We start from the raw sequence: 19,641 nt of genomic DNA, 5'->3' as shown, positions 1-19,641 counted from the left end.
CCAGCCCCCAAGCTGCTCACCATGAGGGGGGGCTGGTGGTGGGGCGAGACTGGGGACTGTTGAGCGGTGGTGGCGGGCTGCTTCGCAGGGTGGCCGTGAGCTTAGCGGAGCAGTCACCCAGGCGGCAGTGAGTTTTGCGAAGCACTCGCGGGGCGGGGGACTTTCGTGGAGCAGTTGCGGGGTCGGGGAGCCTCGTGGAGCAGTGGAGGGGCGGGGGGGAATCTTGCGGAGCCATTGAGGGGCTGCAAGCATCGTGGAGTGTCCTGGGGCAGGAGCTTCACGTAGCGTCGCAGGGTGGCAGAGGCCATGGGACGGAGGCCAGGCTAGACCTAGGGACCCTAACCGCGCATGATTTGATGCATGGTGGGCCTCTAGTATTGTTATAATTGTCCTGTTTTATAGTTATTATTGTTAATATCTTACAGTGCCTAATTGGTAATTTAAACTTTATCATAGGTATTTATGTTTAAAAAGCATAATATATATAGAGTTCTGTACTATCTATAATTTTATGCATCCACGGGGATCTTGAACGTATACTCCATGGATAGAAGAACTGTCAAGCATCATTTAAAAGAATTGAATGATCCCGTAAACCTAGAGTAAAAGTAATAGGAGTAAATATACATATATTATACTTTTAAAATTATAGATAGTTGAGCCTGGCCAGAGTGGTTCAGTTAGTTATGCATCGCCCTGTGAACTGAAAGGTTGCGAATTCAATTCCCGGTCAGGGCACATACCTGAGTTATGGGTTTGGTGCCTGGTTGCAGGCATGTATGGAAGACAACCAATCAATGTTTCTCCATCAATACTTCTCTCTCTCCCTTTCTCTTTCTACACATGTCCTGGGTGAGGCTTTAAAAATATTATTGATAGTTGCATGATATACACAAGAGAAATGCCTTTAAATTGTGACTACTGATTTATGCAACTTTGAAACAATTTTTTAAAAATTGTCTTTAAAAGTGTTATCACCAAATAAATGTATATTGCTGACCCTTGAACAACACAGATTAGAACTACATAGGTTCACTTATACATGGATTTTATTTTCCGATTGACCTATACAGTTTAAACCCGAGTTGTTCAAGGGTCAATTAGCAGTTGAAGTCTGCCAGTGTAGAGGACAGACTTCAGTTATACACAGACTTTCGATGGCACGAGGGCAGTCAGTGCCTCTAACACCCGTGTTGTTCTAGGGTCGACTGTACTTGTTCTAATCTAGAAATTTTTCTAAACAAATTTTTACAAATATAGAAAATAAAACATGAACAATTAGATTAGTTTGCTGTCACTGTCTCTGTATATATCACTTATAACATTTCCCAGCAATATTATTTTTATTACTCTTATGTCTTTTTCCTATTAATTATAATTTACATTATGTCAAGTTCTACTTATCATTATCTTTGTATTAACAGCATATTCTTATGATACATAGGCATAATATTAAGTGAATGAATGATTGAGTCAAATTTCAACCATCAATTAATCACAAAATTTTAACTTAAACCTTTATTTATTTCTAGCGGCCTGGTGCACGATATTTGTGCACTGGGGGGGGGGGGGGTCCCTCAGCCTAGCCTGTGCCCTCTCACGGTCCGGGACCCCAAGGGGTCCTTAGCACTGCCGCAGAGGCGAGAGAGTCTCCCACCCCTGCCTCTGCGCTTGCCAGCCATGAGCCTGGCTTCTGGTTCAGTGGTGCTCCCCCTGTGGGACACACTGACCACCAGGGGGCATTTCCTGCATTGAGCGTCTGCCCCCTGGTGGTCAGGTGGTCAGTGAGTGTCATTGTGACTGGTCATTCTGTGGTTTGGTCGATTTGCATATTAGCCTTTTATTATATAGGATTATTCCACTGAACACATTTATATTCCAGCTTTTTCTACTATTAAAATATTTACCATTAAAAAAAAACACACAACAAAACAAAACATTGTTTATATTTTGGCTTCTCTCTTTTATGCCATTGCCCATTGACCTTCTTGAACTAAAAATCCTACTTGATTTCTCTAGACACAGCTCAAATGCTTTTTAAAAATAAGAATTTTCTGATGACTCCAGTGTGAAATAATCCCTCTCCTTTCTGGGTTCTTATTTATCATATTCTCTCATATATTTTAGTTAACTGTATACATTGACTTATATCTCCTACTTAATGGGAAATGCTTTTAAGCATTGTATCTTTATTTATAGGAACAACATATATTCATCCACTTGCATCTAGAATACTGTCTATCACATGGTTGGCACCCAATTTATTTTAAGAAAAATATAAACAATTTAAAAATTTGATTCATATTTTTAAATATTTTAAATGTCTTTAGGGGAAGAAATAATTTTGTTTGTAATATAATGGAATGATGTTATTAAGGATAGTAATACTTAATTTTAATAGCATAGGTCATTTAAACCCACAATGAAGATTTACTAGTCAGTTGAGAATTTCAGCTGAAAGAGAAATCAAATGTACATTGTAGGATTTGTGAATAGCATCACAGATAAAACTGGCCTTGACTTGGCCTTGTTTTATTTTTTTTCCTGTCTAATCTATTACATGATATATGTAAGGAGTTATAGAAAATAAAATGAAGCATAACTGTTTTTACAGGTGTATATAAAAGCCAGGAAGCTCGCCTAATGTTACACATCTATCTTATTAAAGTACCAGCTCATGCTTCTGTGAAGAAAATGAAGGAGGAAAATTGGGCTATGGATGGCTTTGTAAGTATACTTCTTTAAAAGTCTGCTGCTGATTTTAATAACAAATTTGTGCTTAGATCTGTCATTAAAATTCCAGAAAAAGGTAATATTCTAAATTATGCCAATTATGAACACACACACATACATAAAAAATGACAAAATTACTATTATGAGTATTTTTTAAAAATAAATGACTGAGTTTGTTTAGTAATCTAGAGGTTAAGCCTAGGATTTTTGGATTCTGATGAGCTTTGCTTACTTTTGTAATATATATGTGTACAGGAGCATATAGTTTTTTATTGCTCTCATTAAATGTATTTTGTCTACAGTCAGTACTATGATAAATAAATCTGAATAAAATATAATTCAGTCTTTGTCTGGAACCACTATTTAAAGCATATGCAACATATTAATAAAAGGCTTCAGAAAATTTAAGTATACCCATTCAATTTAAGTACAGATTTAGAATATTTTCTAAAATTGTCTATGAACAGGAAGTTATGTAAATCGCTTCATGTGGGGAGATAGTTGCCATAGTTTCACCATGGAGTCACCCTGTCCTATTCAGCCACTTATGTGAATGGAGTTTCTAAATTGGGAGTTGGGAACAAGTCTTCTATCCACATACTGCCCAGGAGCTTTTGTTGAAAAATGAGCATGAGAGAAAGAGCTCTGACCATATTCTCGCAAGTAACAAGCCTTCTTTTACAAGAAAGACCTAGCAGGGAGGAAGATATATAGTAAGTCATAGGCTTCAGTAAGTTTGGTTCCTGAGGAAAAAATGTCCATTCTGTTTCCCTATCTGTGCCGCTGTTCATGGAGTTGGAGACTAAATCTTGTCTTCAATGCACTTAGGCTGTTTAACTGTATTATTTCATCTAGGAAACAAAATTAATGCATTTTAATATTAGAGTTTGAGCTATTATGTTAAGAAGTATTTCATTTTTAAAAACTGCCATGCCCAGCCCCAGCCGGTTTTGCTCAGTGGATAAGAGCATCAGACTATGAACTGAAGGGTCCCAGATTTGATTCCTGTCCAGGGCACATGCCTGGGTTGCAGGCTCAATCCCCAGTAGGGGGCGTGCAGGAGGCAGCCAATCAGTGATTCTCTCTCATCATAGATATTTCTATCTCTCTCTCCCTCTCCATTCCTCTCTGAAATCAATAAAAGTATTTTAAATAAATAAATAAAATAAAAATAAAAACCACCATGCCCAGAGTATGATGTCTGATAATAAAAAATAAATTTTACCATTTGTGCTATATCAGACTTGTGTGGATGGTTTGATGAGATATTTTGCTTTAAAGAGAGACAGTCAAGATTTTGGTTCTTGTTTTGTTTTACAACTTTTATAATAATATACATGTCTTAGAGGTTCCCAATTGCAGCTAATGAGAACAAACATCAGGGTTAATCATTATTATTACTTAGCAGGAAGATTGAAATGTTTAAGTTCCTATTTTATGTCTGAGATCAAATGATGCTACCCATGTACAGTCTTTTTAAAATACGTTAATAATCACCATTTACAGCATTAGACATAGCCACACAATCTCAGAGTCACTGAACCAGGATTTAGTTCTTGCTCATGTGTCTGAAGTTGGTTGTGGCTAGACCTATTGTCAGTGTCGCCCACATTCTATTAGAGGCCATGGCAGCGTGTTCAGATCTGCTCCAGGAGTCTGTCCTGGGGCCCAGGCGGGAGCTGCCACAGCTCCCTGGAGCTTACTAGGATTCTTTGTGTCAGGTCAGAAGCATCGAGGCACATGTGGAAAGCATGCACCTCCTTGTTTAACAGCTCTAGTGAAATATAATTCACATAGCCTACACTTCAGCCGTTTATAGTGCTGTCTTCCATGACTTTTAGTATATTTGCAAATTTTAACCATCACCACAGTGGATTTTAGAATACTTTTCACCTCAAAAAGAAATTCTATATCCTTTAGCTATCATCTCACCCAGCCAATCCCTATCATCACCCCAGCCCTAGGCAGCCACAAATCTATTTTCTATCTCTACAGATTTCCCTGTTCTGGACTTTCATATTCATGGAATCATATTCTATGTGGCCTTTTGTGATTGACTTACTTAACTTATTATAATGGGAAACACGCCTCTTAAGACCTAGGCTAGGAACTGACATTGTCAATTCCACCCACATCCTATTGGTCAAAGGAAGTCACAGAACCAAACCCAACTCAATGATATGCAAAATAATACTCTTCCCATGAAGGTCATGGGAGTGGGGAGAAGTGCATATATGCTGAAGAGTAATTTAATCTGAAAACATGGTATTTTCATACTTTAATTTTTAATTGAGTATGTGCCTCTTGTTTCATCATATCCTTGCTATTTTCTTTGACAGTTGTTTTCCTAGCCTAAAAGAAATCTATAAATCTATATCATAATATTAATAATCAGCCTTACCTTTTTTAATATCATCATTATTTACAAATTAAATTTTTTATTTTGCTTTTAACGATGGCAAATTTGTACAATGTTCTGTGGTTTATATAGGACAATGATCTAAAGGAAGGAACTTTGCCTAATATTCATTTCAGAATAACATTGAATATTTATTAAGGCTGGGAAATATATAGCCGTGGGCAGTCTTCACATTTAATCACATTATAAATATTTTTAGGTTTCTGCTGAGCCTGATGGAGCTACTTACGTGTTTCAAGGATTTATTCAGGGCAAAGATTATGGGCAATTTGGACTCCAAAGACTGGGTAATGTATTCATTTTCATTTCCATGTAGTTTACTTATACTCCAGACATCATAAGAAAATAAAGTAGATTCTGTATATTAGGCACACTTACTACATTTTGAATTTTGCATTGTCAGGTCTATACATTGATCCATTTTTGATAGCCTTTTAAATAATCTCATTCTTCAAAAATATTGGTTCTGTATGTATCACCTCTGTACGGTGTGGTTTTTCATCATAATTCCAATAAACATGACAAACTATCTTGCCCTTAAGCAAGTAAAAAGGAGAAAAAGTGATATAGATATAAAGGAAAATATTAAACTGTAAATTATATTATCTTATCTCATGAGAACTGGGATACTTCTCTTCAGTTTGAATATTATTGCAATTTTCTTTCTTCTTTGAGAATGTAGTGGCACTTTGAGAAACTCGTAGGGTCTGGAAAGGGAAAATAACGTTGAGAAATGGGCCTAGCATCAGGGCTTTGTGCTCTTCAGATACGTGAATTTGCTGTGGGAGGTACAGGGTTTTGTCATTCTTATTTCCAGTTCTGCTAAAATGTGTGTAAACATGTAATGGCCTTGCCTGAAATATATTTATTAACAGAGCTTTGGATGTATAAGTTTTTCGGGGTATAACATAGTTTGGGGGTATAGTTTTGTTTTTGGGGGGTTGTATAATTTTCTTCAGTTATACTGTCTGCCATTATCTTGTGTTGTTGCTACATAAAGAATAAATTCTGGCTCTAAAAAAACTACTATTTGACATTTTCTTAGAAATGCAATTACTTTGAACTTTTACATAAGTATTCTGAGTCCCTGGAAAAATATGTAGAGAATAAGGTAATAACTTTTATTAACCTGGCCTGAGGAATCATATAGTTGAATATAACTCTCAAAAAGTGGAATTAGCTTTCTCTAAGTGAGCAATAATGGTAAGTAATTTCAGATAACGTCTTACCTAAAATTGTGTTATTTTTAAAAACAGGATAAAACATTAACATGATACAGTAAAACAGTTGTGTAATTAAATGCACAATGTTATCATGTAATATTTCCAAAAGCATCTCAAACACTACATAACTAAAACAGAACCTATAAGAAGGGAACTGAAAAATGATTGTTATTAGTTCCTCTTGACCCATGTGCCAATGTGTTGACAAACCTGACTTTTCTCATTTTCTGACTGCTGCTGTCATCGCCATTTACTCAGCCCCGAGTAAAGCACTCTAATTCTATGCTTTAACCTCTTTCATGTGGTACACAAACAAGTTCTGCTGGTTTCAACTCCCACATGTTCCCCTAAACCTATCCTCTTCCTAGAGTTCTCATTCACATCTTAATTTTGTTTTATCTGGGTTGTTACTGCAACCTTTAAATTACTCTGGCTTCTGGTCTGGACCCCCTCAAGTCCATCCCACACCAGTCACTGTTCTAAATCATGTCTTATCACCAGACCTTTCATTACTGAACACCTTCCGTTATCCCTCACTGTGAGTGAGCAGTAAGTTTGAGCTCTGTGGACTATTTATGCCTTTTCAACGTTTAATCATAGCTAACCATGTTAGCCTCCTATTTCTACCACAGTCATTTCCACACATCTATGCCTAATGCTTGTCACATCCCATAAATATGCCACCGATCTTCCCATTTCTAGGTTATTGATGGTCCTGCTTCCTCCTCCGTTCATTGTTCTACTCATTCTTCAAGGCCAACCTCATAGAGTATATCCTCCAGAAACATTCTTACATACCACCCGATGGAATTTCTCCTTCCCTTCCTAAAGAACATTGCTCATTAATTCATGCCCGATGCCTCCACTTAATTATGTCTCAGTTTTCTCACAGTTATATAAACTCTTCAGTTCAAAGACGCTGTATCCTTTCCTGAGAAAATATTTTATGCATAATAGGGATTGTGCAAAATTGTGTGGAAATGAGTTGAAGGAGTGTCATTAATTATTTTTTATACTATGTACATTTCCAAAAAAGAGAGAAATTATTTGGTTCAGAAAATAAAAATTGATTGTGATCAATTGAGTTGATTATGTACTTATAATTTTATTTTATTTTATAGGATTGAATATGTCAGAGGGTTTAAATTCTTCAAATCAACCTCATGGTACAAATAGTAGTTCTGTGGCCATTGCTATTCTTGTGCCTTTTTTTGCACTTATATTTGCAGGATTTGGATTTTATCTTTATAAACAAAGGTAAGTTCGTTGACTTTAACTACAAATATTTCCCTAATCTATGTTCATGTTCTTTTTACTACTCTACATCAAATTGTAATTTCCATTTTTTTCTGGGTTGTTGCAATATCTGTGTGCTAAATGTTGCCACAGTTGTTGAAAACCTTATTGTCCCTGCCTTCCTCTTCACCAACCTTATATACACACAATAAAAATTGCTTTGTTAAATTGCACAAGCATTCAACTTAACCCTTTCTTCTTTCGTCTATCAATGTCCTAGTACATAACTAGTTGTCCAAGTTATTTTTAAATTACCCATAATGAGACTTTGGAGATATGAAATCTAAGTTAAGTTTTAAATTAAAGAGGTGATATCTATTGTCAGACTTATTTAGAGAACCAGGAAGAACCGTGTGATTAAAGCCCTTTGTTCACATGACAATATTGACCAATTTCACCCAGGAAGGCAGTTGGTAGAATCCTCTAATCTTCTTGAGTACCTGCTTTTGCTTTAAGAAGATTATGCAATTAATATGTTATATTTGTGACATATCTAGTACAGGATTATACATATTATTATTGGTCCTTCTTGACTACATCCATTACAATATCCTGGTGAGAAAGGCTTTACTGTGAATTCTCCACTATTTAGGACCATCAACTTATCAAGAAAAAAAAATTTAGGTAATCAGATAATTAAATGAATATTACCTAAATGCATTTTCCCCAAACTGATATTTTTGTTATAAATGTCATTCTCTGTTTTATCTAAGAATAACTTATTTAATATTACATACATATGTATTAATTGTGTATAAGCAGCTGTTTAAAAAAAGTAAAATGACTTCAGGTTTTCTCACTGCACAGAATATAGTCAAACACTGCTACAAATATTTTACTCTTTGTTCTCCCTGCATGATCTATAATAATAATCTGCTTCATGTTGATATTTACTGCTGTGTTGCTGACAATTACCTGAAAGAGAAGTTGGGGTGCTTCACTGGGCTGGAAAAAGTTTAGCTAAATCAGGAAGCAGATCTAATTAAGCAAGTTTATCCTATATATATATAAAAGCCTAAGTTGACTCACACATGCACAATACATATAAAACTCTCGCTGGCACCAATCGCACGCATGTGTTTTGATGTCATTGTCGATCCTGAATTTGCTTGACACTTCTATTATAGAGAAAGGGTGAATAGCAATATTAAAATATTTCTTCTAATTAATTTCCTTTCAATGTGCACGAATCTGTGCACCAGGCCACTAGTTTCATATCATTGGAATCATACAGTACATGATATTTTGCATCTGGCTTCTTTTTTTTTCTTTAATCTTTATTGTTGAAAGTATTACATATGTGCCCTTTTTCTCCCATTGACCCATTCTAGCCTGCCCCCACCCCCCACCCCAGGCACCAGGCATTCACCATCCTATTGACTGTGTCCATGGGTTATGTGTGTGTGTGTGTGTGTGTGTGTGTGTGTGTGTGTATATATATATATATATATATATATATATATATATATATATATGTATATATATGTATATATATGTATATATGTATATACAAGATCTCTTTCCACCCACCCATCCTCCCCTGCCGTCCCTCTTAGGTTTGAAAATCTGTTCCATGCTCCTATGTCTCTGGATCTATTTTGTTCATCAGTTTATTTTGTTCATTAGATGCCACATATGAGTGAGATCATGTGATGCTTATCTTTCTCTAGCTTGTTTATTTCACTTAGCATAATAACTTAACGATGTTTTAAGTTTCATCCATGTAATAGCCTGAATACTTTATTCATTTATAAGACTGAATAATATTTCATTGTATATTTGAATGTGTTATGTTTGAATATGTCCATTCATCAACTGATGGACATTTGGATGGTTCCTAGCACTTGGCTACTGTGAATAGTGCTGCTATACATATTTGATATAGGTTTTAGTTTGAATACCTATTTCAATTATCCGCATCTTTGCCAAAACTTGTTATTTTCTGCTTTCTTCTTTTTTAAAAATAATTATAGCTATCCTTGTGTATGTGAAGTGGTGTCTTACTGTGGTTTGATTTTTGTTTCCTTAATTACTATTGACATTGAGCATTTTTCAGATGCTTTTGACTATTTGTCTTTTTGGAGAAATGTATATTCAAGTACTTTGCCCATTTTGTAATTGGATTGTTTGTCTTCTTGTTGAGTTGTAATAATACTTTATATATTCTATTAGACTGTTAACAGTTATATGGTTTGCAAATATTTCTCCCTTTCTGTGGGTTGTATTTTCACCCTCTTAAAAAAATGATTTTTAAAATTGATTTTTAGAGAAAGAGGATGGAAGAGAGAGAGAGAGAGAGCAACATGTATGTAAGAGCGAAACATCAGTAGGCTGCCTCCTGCATGCCTCTTATGAAACCCAAGCATGTGCCCTGACTGGGAATCAAATTGAACCAGCAACCTTTCGGTGCACAGGACAACACACAACCAACTGAGCCACAGTGGCCAGAGTGTATTTCCTCTCTCTCTCTCTCTCTCTCTCTCTCTCTCTCTCTCTCTTTATTTTTCAAAATATATTTGCATTGATTTCAGAGAGGAAGAGAGAGGGAGAGAGATAGAAACATCAATGAAGAGAGAATCTTAATGGTGTCCTTTCAGTACAAAAGTTTTTCATTTTGATGAAATCTGATTTATCTATTATTTCTGTTGTGACTTGTTCTTTTAGTGTCATATCTAGGAAACCACTGCCAAATTCAGGGTCATAACGATTTACTTGTATGTTTTCTCCTAAGAGTTTTATAGAGTTAGCTCTTATATTTAGAACTTTGATTCATGTCAACTTAATTTTTGTTGATGGTAAAAACTTTTCTTTTGTAAAGCTTGATGATATTTTCTTAAGCTGTTGCTAAATGTTAGCAAAAGGAAATTTCTTTACATCTTTATGATTCTTACCTTTTTGTAAGGAAATTATGCTGCTTTTGGTTTTTTATTGTGAATCTAGTTTGAAAAAAATGGAGAAAAATCTGACTCTTTATGCACCTGGGAAGAGTAAGTGTAAGCAATCCTATCTAATAAAAGAGTAATATACAGATTGATCATCACTGCAACACACAATATAGCTGCCCCCATGTGGTCAAAGATCCTGCCCCCAGGTGGACACAAGATGGCCACTACAAGATGGCCAGCAGGAGAGGGCAGTTGGGAGGCACCCGGCCTGCAAGGGAGGGCAGTTGAGAGGGACCAGGCTTGCAAGGGAGGGCAGTTGGAGGTGATCAGCCCTGCAGGAGAGGGCAGTTAGGGGTGACCAGGCTGGCAGAGGAGGGAAGTTGGGGGCAAACAGGCTGGCAGGGGAGCAGTTAGACATCAATCAGGCTGGCATGGGAGTGGTTAGGGGGTGATCAGGCTGGCAGGCAGAAGCGCTTAGGGGCAATCAGGAAGGCAGGCAGGCAAGCAGTTGGGAGCCAGCAGTCCTGGATTGTGAGAGGGATGTCCGACTGCCTGTTTAGGCCCGATCCCACCAGCAGTCCTGGATTGTGAGAGGGATGTCCGACTGCCCGTTTAGGCCCTATCCCACCAGGATCGGGCCTAAACGGGCAGTCGGACATCCCTCCAGGAGTCCCAGATTGGAGCGGGTACAGGCTGGGCTGAGGGACAACCCCCCGCCGTGCACGAATTTCGTGCACTGGGCTTCTAGTATAACTATATAGGTGATGCCTCTGAAAGAAACATAAGATAGCTCTTCATTTGTGTTTTTTGTTTGTTTGTTTGTTTGTTTGTTTTTTTAATATTGTCTTGCAAATTACCTAACAATTTTCAGTTTAGGAAAAATGTTCAGAAAATGCATTAGGGATAGTAAAGCAATGTAATGTCAAATATAAATTAGGATAAAATATAGTTTAAATTTGTGGTGCTTGGTATAAAAAAAAAGAGTTGAGAAACATTTATTTCAATATATATCTTTTTTAGGAATTAGGTCTCAGAAACAAGTAGGGGCAAGTCTGCTTCTGTTCCATTACAAATGTCAGCAAATTATGCAGTGGCATGTGGGAAAGAGAAACTAGAAATAAGCATTAGTCAAAGGTGAGAGAAATTTAAAAAAAAAATGAAACAGGAATGCAAAACAGCAACTTACACTAGCCAGCCTAGACTCTACATGCTTTATTAACTAAAGACAAATTTTCAGTCCTCAATAACTCTCTGGAAACTATTTTCATGACTTGAGTTTCAGTCTAGCCTTTCTGCTTTGAGATTTTGAAGGTACATGCTCTAATATAGAACATTTTTAAACAAATCACATATTTCTGTCTTAGAGACACTCCAAATACCTTCTCAGGTCAGGCCTCAGCATCAGTTGTCTGCTCTCCTGGCGTCCCCTTCTGTTTAGTGCAGAACCAGCTCCTCTGGTCCTTCAAGTCCCAGATTAAATTTTACCTCCTGGGGCTCCCAGTTACTTCCTATCAGAGCAACCTTTTTTCTTTTCATCAGAATAATTCTGATTAGCTATTATTTTTTGTTTTATGTATTTTTAATTTTTTCTGTCACTATAATATGAGCTCCATGAGAGCAATGATTATGCCTAGGATCATGCCTGGCATATTATAGATGCTCAATCAATATTTGATACGTGAATGAATGAATAGTAATGCGATTTAAATTCATCATCACCATCACAATGTATTTATATTATACATACTAATTCATAATGGTAATTTAATACTTATAAGAAAATGCATGATAGCCATACTATATCATTTATTTACACTTGTATTGCTCAATTCAGTACTGTATATAAATAGGAATTATGTGTAAATAAAGCCACTCAGGATTTTTAAAGTGTCAGGTACATTATTCAAATCTGATGTGTTGAATTTATGACGTGTCAGTAAATACTTTTAAGTTACATTGTCCATTAACCATGAAAACTCAAGAATATTATGTTTGAGCTCCACGCTGCTGTTCCTAGAAGGAAGCTGACACATAGCTAACCAATGTTCTCATCAACAGGACTGCACCCAAAACACAGTACACAGGATGTTCGGTTCATGAAAATAACAATGGTCAAGCAGCTTTTGAAAACCCCATGTACGACACCAATGCCAAGTCCGTGGAAGGGAAGGCTGTACGATTCGATCCCAATCTGAACACGGTCTGCACAATGGTATAACATGGCAACCCTTTGCCTTCTTCAGAAGCTTGGAAGTCTACACACAAAACAGTGCATATTAGTCCACTGGTAAAAAAAAAATTAAAGCACACTTTTCAGGACTTGCTGGGTCACCTTTTCCCGAGGAATGATAGAGAAGAGTGTTTTTTCATAAACTGGACTATAATTCTTCTTCATGTTTACCGTGGAGAGTTTTACAGAAATCCGCTGCACTCTGAGAGTGCTTACTCACAGTTTATTTGCTTTTTTAAAAAAGGAGATTATTCTAAAACATAAACTTATTTGCATATATTGGAGGAGCATCCATATCAGTATTTCTGTGCTTTATAAACTATATTAGAGGGACTGGGTTTTAAAGAAAAAGACATAGGGTAGACAATAAGAGCTATACTTACAAGAGTCGGTAGATCGCTGACTTCTCTTTAACCATCCTGTGCTGCATCACACCCATCAGTCTGTATTTCACACCACTCCATCAGCTATGTGTTCTTGTTAATTGAGTCATTATTTTCCTTATTTCCATGAATATTTGAGATTGAGTCAAGCCCTGAAATGTTTATGAGCTAATTTATGCCACAGAAGAGATAAGATTGCCCACTCTGATTTGATGCTTTCTAGTTTTTGTTCTTTAGGATCTTATTGCTATTCTTGTTTCTTTTTATAATTTCTGCAAATGGCAAGATCATCATGCTATCCTCCCGATTTCCCTTGTTTTGTTGTGACCGATAGTATTCAGTGAGCCATCGGGGTAGTGTTTAACTCCTTGTTTCAATCAATTTTGTCACCCGGAAACTACTTTAGCTGGCAAAAATTATCTCTAATAATGATGATTTTGCAGTTATCTGAGACACCAAGCTTATCATCCTTAAACAAACTTTCCAGTGTTTATGAAAGACCAAATAAAACATATTAATCTATTGTAATTAGTTTATAACATTTATATTTGTCCCCCCAGTTGAGCCTTCAAATTTATTTAACATTGTTTTGAACTTTTATATAATGAGTTAGACATATATTTGGATGAGCCCTTAAACATAGTGACCAAAAAAATAAAATCTACTCTTTCAAATCACCAATATCATTTTCCCCCCTAAAGTTGTGGATTTACCAGGTTTCTCTCACTGTCAAATTAAGACATGCATTTGCAAGTTATTGGTGTCTCATTTACAACTGTATCACAGGAATGCCAGCATTTTTGTCTAATAGGTCATTGTCCTCCTTCAATAGCATGTTTTACTTCATTGAATAAATTATGTACCCAGTGTGAATTCTCTGTTGTTGTCCCTTCCAAGTATGGATGACTCTGTAAACAGTCTTGACTCTTCGTACCATGAGACAGAGTGCCTAAGAGAAACCACCCCGCCCGGAGCGCTGCTTGGATCTATCTCTCTACCACATTCAGTGAATTTCTTGTAAACCACTTTGAGATACTTTGTTTTGGAAATTCGTACAATTTTCTCAACATTGTACTCTACTGACAGGATGCTGTTTTAAATTTTATGCCATCAGTTATTTATTCTTGTTTATTCGAATGACTGCAATAACAATGATTCATTCATTAATGTTAAGGTTAATACATTTAAGATCTTGTTTAAACAATGTTTCTTCGGCAACTGGCTACTCCTCTTATATTAATGCGTACACTTTTGTAAAGAAGTATATTTTTATGAAAAAGAAAAACTTTGTAAAAGTATGATGTAAATTTTCAGTGCAATGTAAACAAAAATAAAAATGGATAATTGCTTTTGTAAAATGTGTATTCTTTTAAAAAATTGCCTGACGGTGTACTGGTCAGTAAAAGGAATGAACAGCCCATATTTATTTGATGTTCTAACCTTTTGCACTCGGATGTCAAGTGTGACTCGACACGGTTAGCATTAGAATAAAGGAATCGAGAAAAAAGCAAGCAAGTGCAAAGGGTTAATTAAGGTTCCAGAAATACATATTATATATACTTAGCAACCTAGCAATGAAATATAGGTGTTTTTCTTCTTTATATTCTATTGTTCCCCAACTGTGACACTCTTTTAGAAGTGCATAGATTCCCAGTTAAAATAATAGTATCATAAGGGCCTTATCTCTGAATTTTTCTTGAATGTAAACATTTTAATAATACTATCTGAATGTAGGTATATCTGACATTTCTAATATTTCTATAGTATATTTTCTTAGAGATACTTCTGTTTAGTATGCTTCATAAGTACAAACACAGTAACCATTCAACTAATGCTCAAAAACAAATATATCTTGTCAGGATGGAACATGTAAAGTTTTATACTGAAGAAAGTTATCAGATTTCTATAAAGTGCAAATCACAAGTTATTTACGTTCAGTTTTATTAGCGAACTCTTTTTTCACAAAATATATAGTGCTTTCTTTATATTTCAAAACCTCAAACTCCATTTAAAGTCTGTCTCTGGTTATTACACTTTCATTTTAGAAATAAATTGTTCTTGATATAATTTTAGTTTCTGGTTTTATTTTATTAACTATATTACCTCCAGCTTTCACTCTTTTCATATCTTCTATATTTTCCCTGGTAGTTCCTAGTCCTTATTTTTTTGCCTCTCTAGGTTTGTTTTTTTATTTTTCACTTTTTCTTCCTTTTTTGTTTTCTAATTTTTGTTCTCTCACTTCTGATGTTTTTCTTAATATTATTTCTTTGTTTTACATGTCTTCTTCTTTTTAACCCTTTATAGTTTATCTTTTACTATGCTCTTTATTCTTAACCCTCTTAAAAGTTAGAAATAAGGTTAGTGGAAGCAGGTTTACTTTTATCCCAACTTTATTGCAGTATAATTAACAAAATTATAAGTTATTTTTAAAGTGTAAAACTTGATGATTCAATAAATGTATACTTTTTTTGAGAAATTTGCTACTTTCTTAGTAAATTTCAATTAAGTAAGTAGTTTCAGAGTCTTCCTGTACTTCCCTTATATGTAAAAACATTAAAGCTATAGGTTCCACCCAGGATGTTGATACTGGAGCCTGATGGTAATTATTGTGAAAATGGACCAAAGGGTCAGATTGATTTTGCCCTTCCTTTTCACTTACAAGTGAGGGGGAGAAAAAGAACATAGCATTGGCTAAAAGAGTCAATAAAAATAACTAGGTGATTCTCTCTCAAAGAGAATAAGAGAATGCATTGCTTGTCAAAAGTATTAATCTGAATATCTATAAATTTAAAATAATAGTTAAAGTAACTTATAGAAGTATAGAAGCCATGTGTCTAAGAAGTAATTTAGAATAGGTAGTTTGAAATTTAGCTGAAAGTAATATTGATTTGCTGCTTCTTATTTTTTTTTTTTAGGATGACTTTGGAGGAGAGGGAATATTGATCTGAGAAGATTATACATGTCATAAAAATCCAAGAAATGTTTTTCTGCCATCACTTTCATGAGCTTGGTATTCTAAAGTAATTTAAGAGCAGATGTAAAAGCTATTGGGGAGAAGTGGTCACATGACATCAGATTTCATTCTTTAAGTATGCAAAGCAATGGACATAGTGGACACCTGACACTTTCCAAACTTTTAATAAGTTCCCATGTGTATTCATCTCAAAAAAGAAGTATATTCTATACATCCAAATTCATAGCCATAAATTGTATTGCAAAACACAGTGTAAGAAATCTGTGTTTAAACTCTCATAAAAGTCCAAAACTTGCTTGTAACTGTTAGCATATCTATGAAAAAAAGAAGGAACCCACATGCTTTGGCAAAACCCATGAGATACATAGATGTAGAGAAAAATAGAAAACCATCCACATGGTGTAAAGGAAAAGAGCCCGAAGGGCCTTTTCTCTCATCCTCGAGTTAAGATTTTGCATCTCCTAAAGGAACTTGTTAGAATGAAATGTTATCTGGAGAATATCATATGATATCATCGTAACCCCAGTAAGCAGATTAACACATTAATTACAGAGCAAGTCAATAGAATATGCATTCCTAATCTTTTTATTTTTAAAACCAGGCTTTCCCACATATGGCACTCTTAAATATATTTTAAAATGCATAAAAGGAAATACAAAATAAATTAGTCATAATAAAACAGTTACATTTTTTTTTATTATTATTGATTTCAGAGAGGAAGGGAGAGGGAGAGAGCGAAAGAAACATCAATGATCAGAGAGAATCATCGATTGGCTGCCTCCTGCACACCCCCTGCTGGGGATAGAGCCCACAACCCGGGCATGTGCCCTTGACTGGAATCGAACCTGGGACCCTTCAGTCTGCAGGCTGATGCTCTATCCACTGAGCCAAACCAGCTAGGGCGTTACAAATTTTTAAAATACTTTAACATATATACTAATATACATATATATAAATATGTAAAATTATGTACAAAGATATACTAATACATATATATGCATTCTTCTGATGCATTACATAATCAGTGGAGCTAATACTTTCTATAACTTTGAAAAGTATCATAATCTATACTTTGAGATATTCATAATATTTGACATGAAAATATCTGTGGTTTTTATTGGTGACAAAAGCAGAGATTATTTTTGCCCAACTTTTTACTAAAGGAAATACTATATTTTAATTACAAGATTAGGGAGGATCAGAGTATAATTTTTTTCTCATCCAAGTTCACAAACTTTGAATTCTGTCTGCATACCAGATTAAGAACCTTGTCTTAGAGGTTTGAATTTACAGCAAGTACATTGAGGTGGGCAGGAAAGAAAACATTGTTTGCTCTCTGGTACTGTTGGCAATAGAAATACAGTAATTAATGTGGACTTTGATTACCAAATAACAGTATAAAGTCTAAGAAGAAATCCCCAATATGAAGGAGTGAGTATAAATAGTAAAATGCCACTGATCAGCCCTGGCTGGTTTGGCTCTGTGATCAGAGTGTCGGCCCAAGGAACAAAGGGTCACAGGTTCAATTTTGGGTCAAGGGTACATACCTTGGTTGCAGGTTCGATTACCAGCCCTGCTTGGGGCGCATATGACAGGCAACCACTCCATGTGTCTTTCTCACATTGATGTTTCTGCCTCTCTTTCCTCTCTTCTCCCTCCCTCCAAATCTCTAAAAAAAACAATGGAAAAAATATCCTCAGGTGAGAATGAAAACAAAACAACCAAAAAATATCACTAATCAATTAATTTGTTAATGACACAAATATTTCTTAACAAACTGGTGTATACTACTATCTATGAGGTATAATGGATATTGGATGAATAAAAAAGTAAGAAACATATTGATCTTATCCTGAAGTAACTTCTTGTCAAGCTATAAAAAATTCTTAAAGTATATCTTAAATATGCCACATATTAATTCTGTTATCTATTGCGTATGTATGTTTTCACTTACTTTCTATTAATTAAAATGGACTTTTATGAAATTACAAGCGTGATAGTTTTAAAATTATAGTCTGTTGAATAAGATGCTACTTTTTTGTCTAATGATTAAGTGGTAAAAATATTTAGATTGTATGGCACTAATACATATTCTTCAGAATATTCAAAATTTGATGGACTTTACTTTAAAATTGCATATTAGGTCAATTTAATTATATGGAAAACTTGGCATTTATTGGATAGGCTCTTCTCAGTTTGAATGGAGAATGTATGTTTTAACTTTTATTTAATTTGCATATGTTTTCTTAGGAATCTTTATTAGTTGAAACTTTAGCTATAAAATACTATTTGCCGTTTATTTTAAGAGAGAAAAAAAGCACCAAGAATATCGATTGAAATCAATTAGACAAGATAAAGGTCAAGTGTGTATTAAAAAATATATTATCTTCTGGGTGAGCAAAATCAGTATTCTTTTCACCTAGTAAATCTACTTAATAGGTTATCCAAAAGAAATAAACAAAGAGGGGGATTTGACAAGGCTTTTCAAGTGATGATTGATTGATTGATTTTAATCCTCACTGGAGGACATGGTTAGAGAGAGGAAAGGGGAGAGAAAGAAAGAGAGAGAGAGAGAGAGAGAGAGAGAGAGAGAGAGAGAGAGAGAGAGAGAGATGATGAGAGGGAAACTGAGCAGTTGCCTCCTATAAGCTCCCCAACTAGGAATCAAACCCAAAACCTAGGTATGTACCCTGACAAGGAATCCAACTGACAACCTTTTGGTGGACAATGGTCAAACTGAGTCACTCCAGCTGGGAAAATTATGCATTATTTATATACGGTGAAAGAAAATCACTAGTTACAAATGTTTCTGCAATACAAATGTTCACTGGTCTGAGAGTGTATTAGAAATGACCATACATTTATAACTAATTTTGAAAACTTATGCTCAGAGTTTAATGATGTAGAGACTTCAGTGTTCAAAACAAAAAATGATTGTTTCTTTTTCTCTTCATTTTTCTCTCCTTTTCTTTCAAATACACACATATACAAAAATGTCTTGAAGCAGAGAAATTAAATGTAAATAGTAGACTGGTTTATCAGGAGTGTATGTGAATAATTATAATTTTCTTGTTTTATTCTTTTCCAGAGTACATATATTAATTTCATTATAAAAATAATAGCTTTAAATAAAAAATAGTTTGAAATTTAAAAAGTAGATTTTACTTTGATGATAACTTTGCATAGATAAATATGCAGCTCTAGAAGCAATTGAAGAACCTGAGTTTAGGTGAATCATATCAATTGTGTCAATATGAGAAATAATAAAAATCTAATAATTAAACAGCAAATTATTTAAATGAGTTAAAGAAATGAAAAATTAATAAGTATATTGAATAATTAATTACCTACATATTTTCACTTTCCTTTAGCTGTTTGCAGTGCATAAAATTTACTCAGAATATTATTGACAAACAGGTAATTTTTTTTCTCATGAAAACTAAACTTCTTCTAAAAATGTAACTACAGTACTAAAAAGAAGCTGAACCAACATTTCTA

General features: G+C 34.9%; 1 protein-coding gene across 3 annotated transcripts in view; it reads left to right on the top strand.

The window, feature by feature from the left end:
• Positions 1–12,774, top strand: part of CSMD3 (CUB and Sushi multiple domains 3) — a gene marked incomplete at both ends in the record, with an annotated part of 911,147 nt that extends 898,373 nt beyond the window's left edge. For all 3 annotated transcript variants that reach the window (XM_079795927.1, XM_079795926.1, XM_079795925.1), the window contains 4 exons: positions 2,615–2,727; positions 5,352–5,439; positions 7,497–7,632; positions 12,615–12,774. In XM_079795927.1, the coding sequence (XP_079652053.1) occupies positions 2,615–2,727; positions 5,352–5,439; positions 7,497–7,632; positions 12,615–12,774 (497 nt within the window). The remainder of the gene's footprint in view (positions 1–2,614; positions 2,728–5,351; positions 5,440–7,496; positions 7,633–12,614) is intronic.
• Positions 12,775–19,641: the final 6,867 nt, after the last annotated feature.

Source organism: Cnephaeus nilssonii (genome assembly GCF_951640355.1).
Source record: "Cnephaeus nilssonii genome assembly, chromosome: 18".
Classification (NCBI taxonomy): Eukaryota; Metazoa; Chordata; class Mammalia; order Chiroptera; family Vespertilionidae; genus Cnephaeus; species Cnephaeus nilssonii.
Note: the sequence above shows the minus strand (reverse complement) of the source record. Positions and strands in the feature narration are given on the sequence as shown.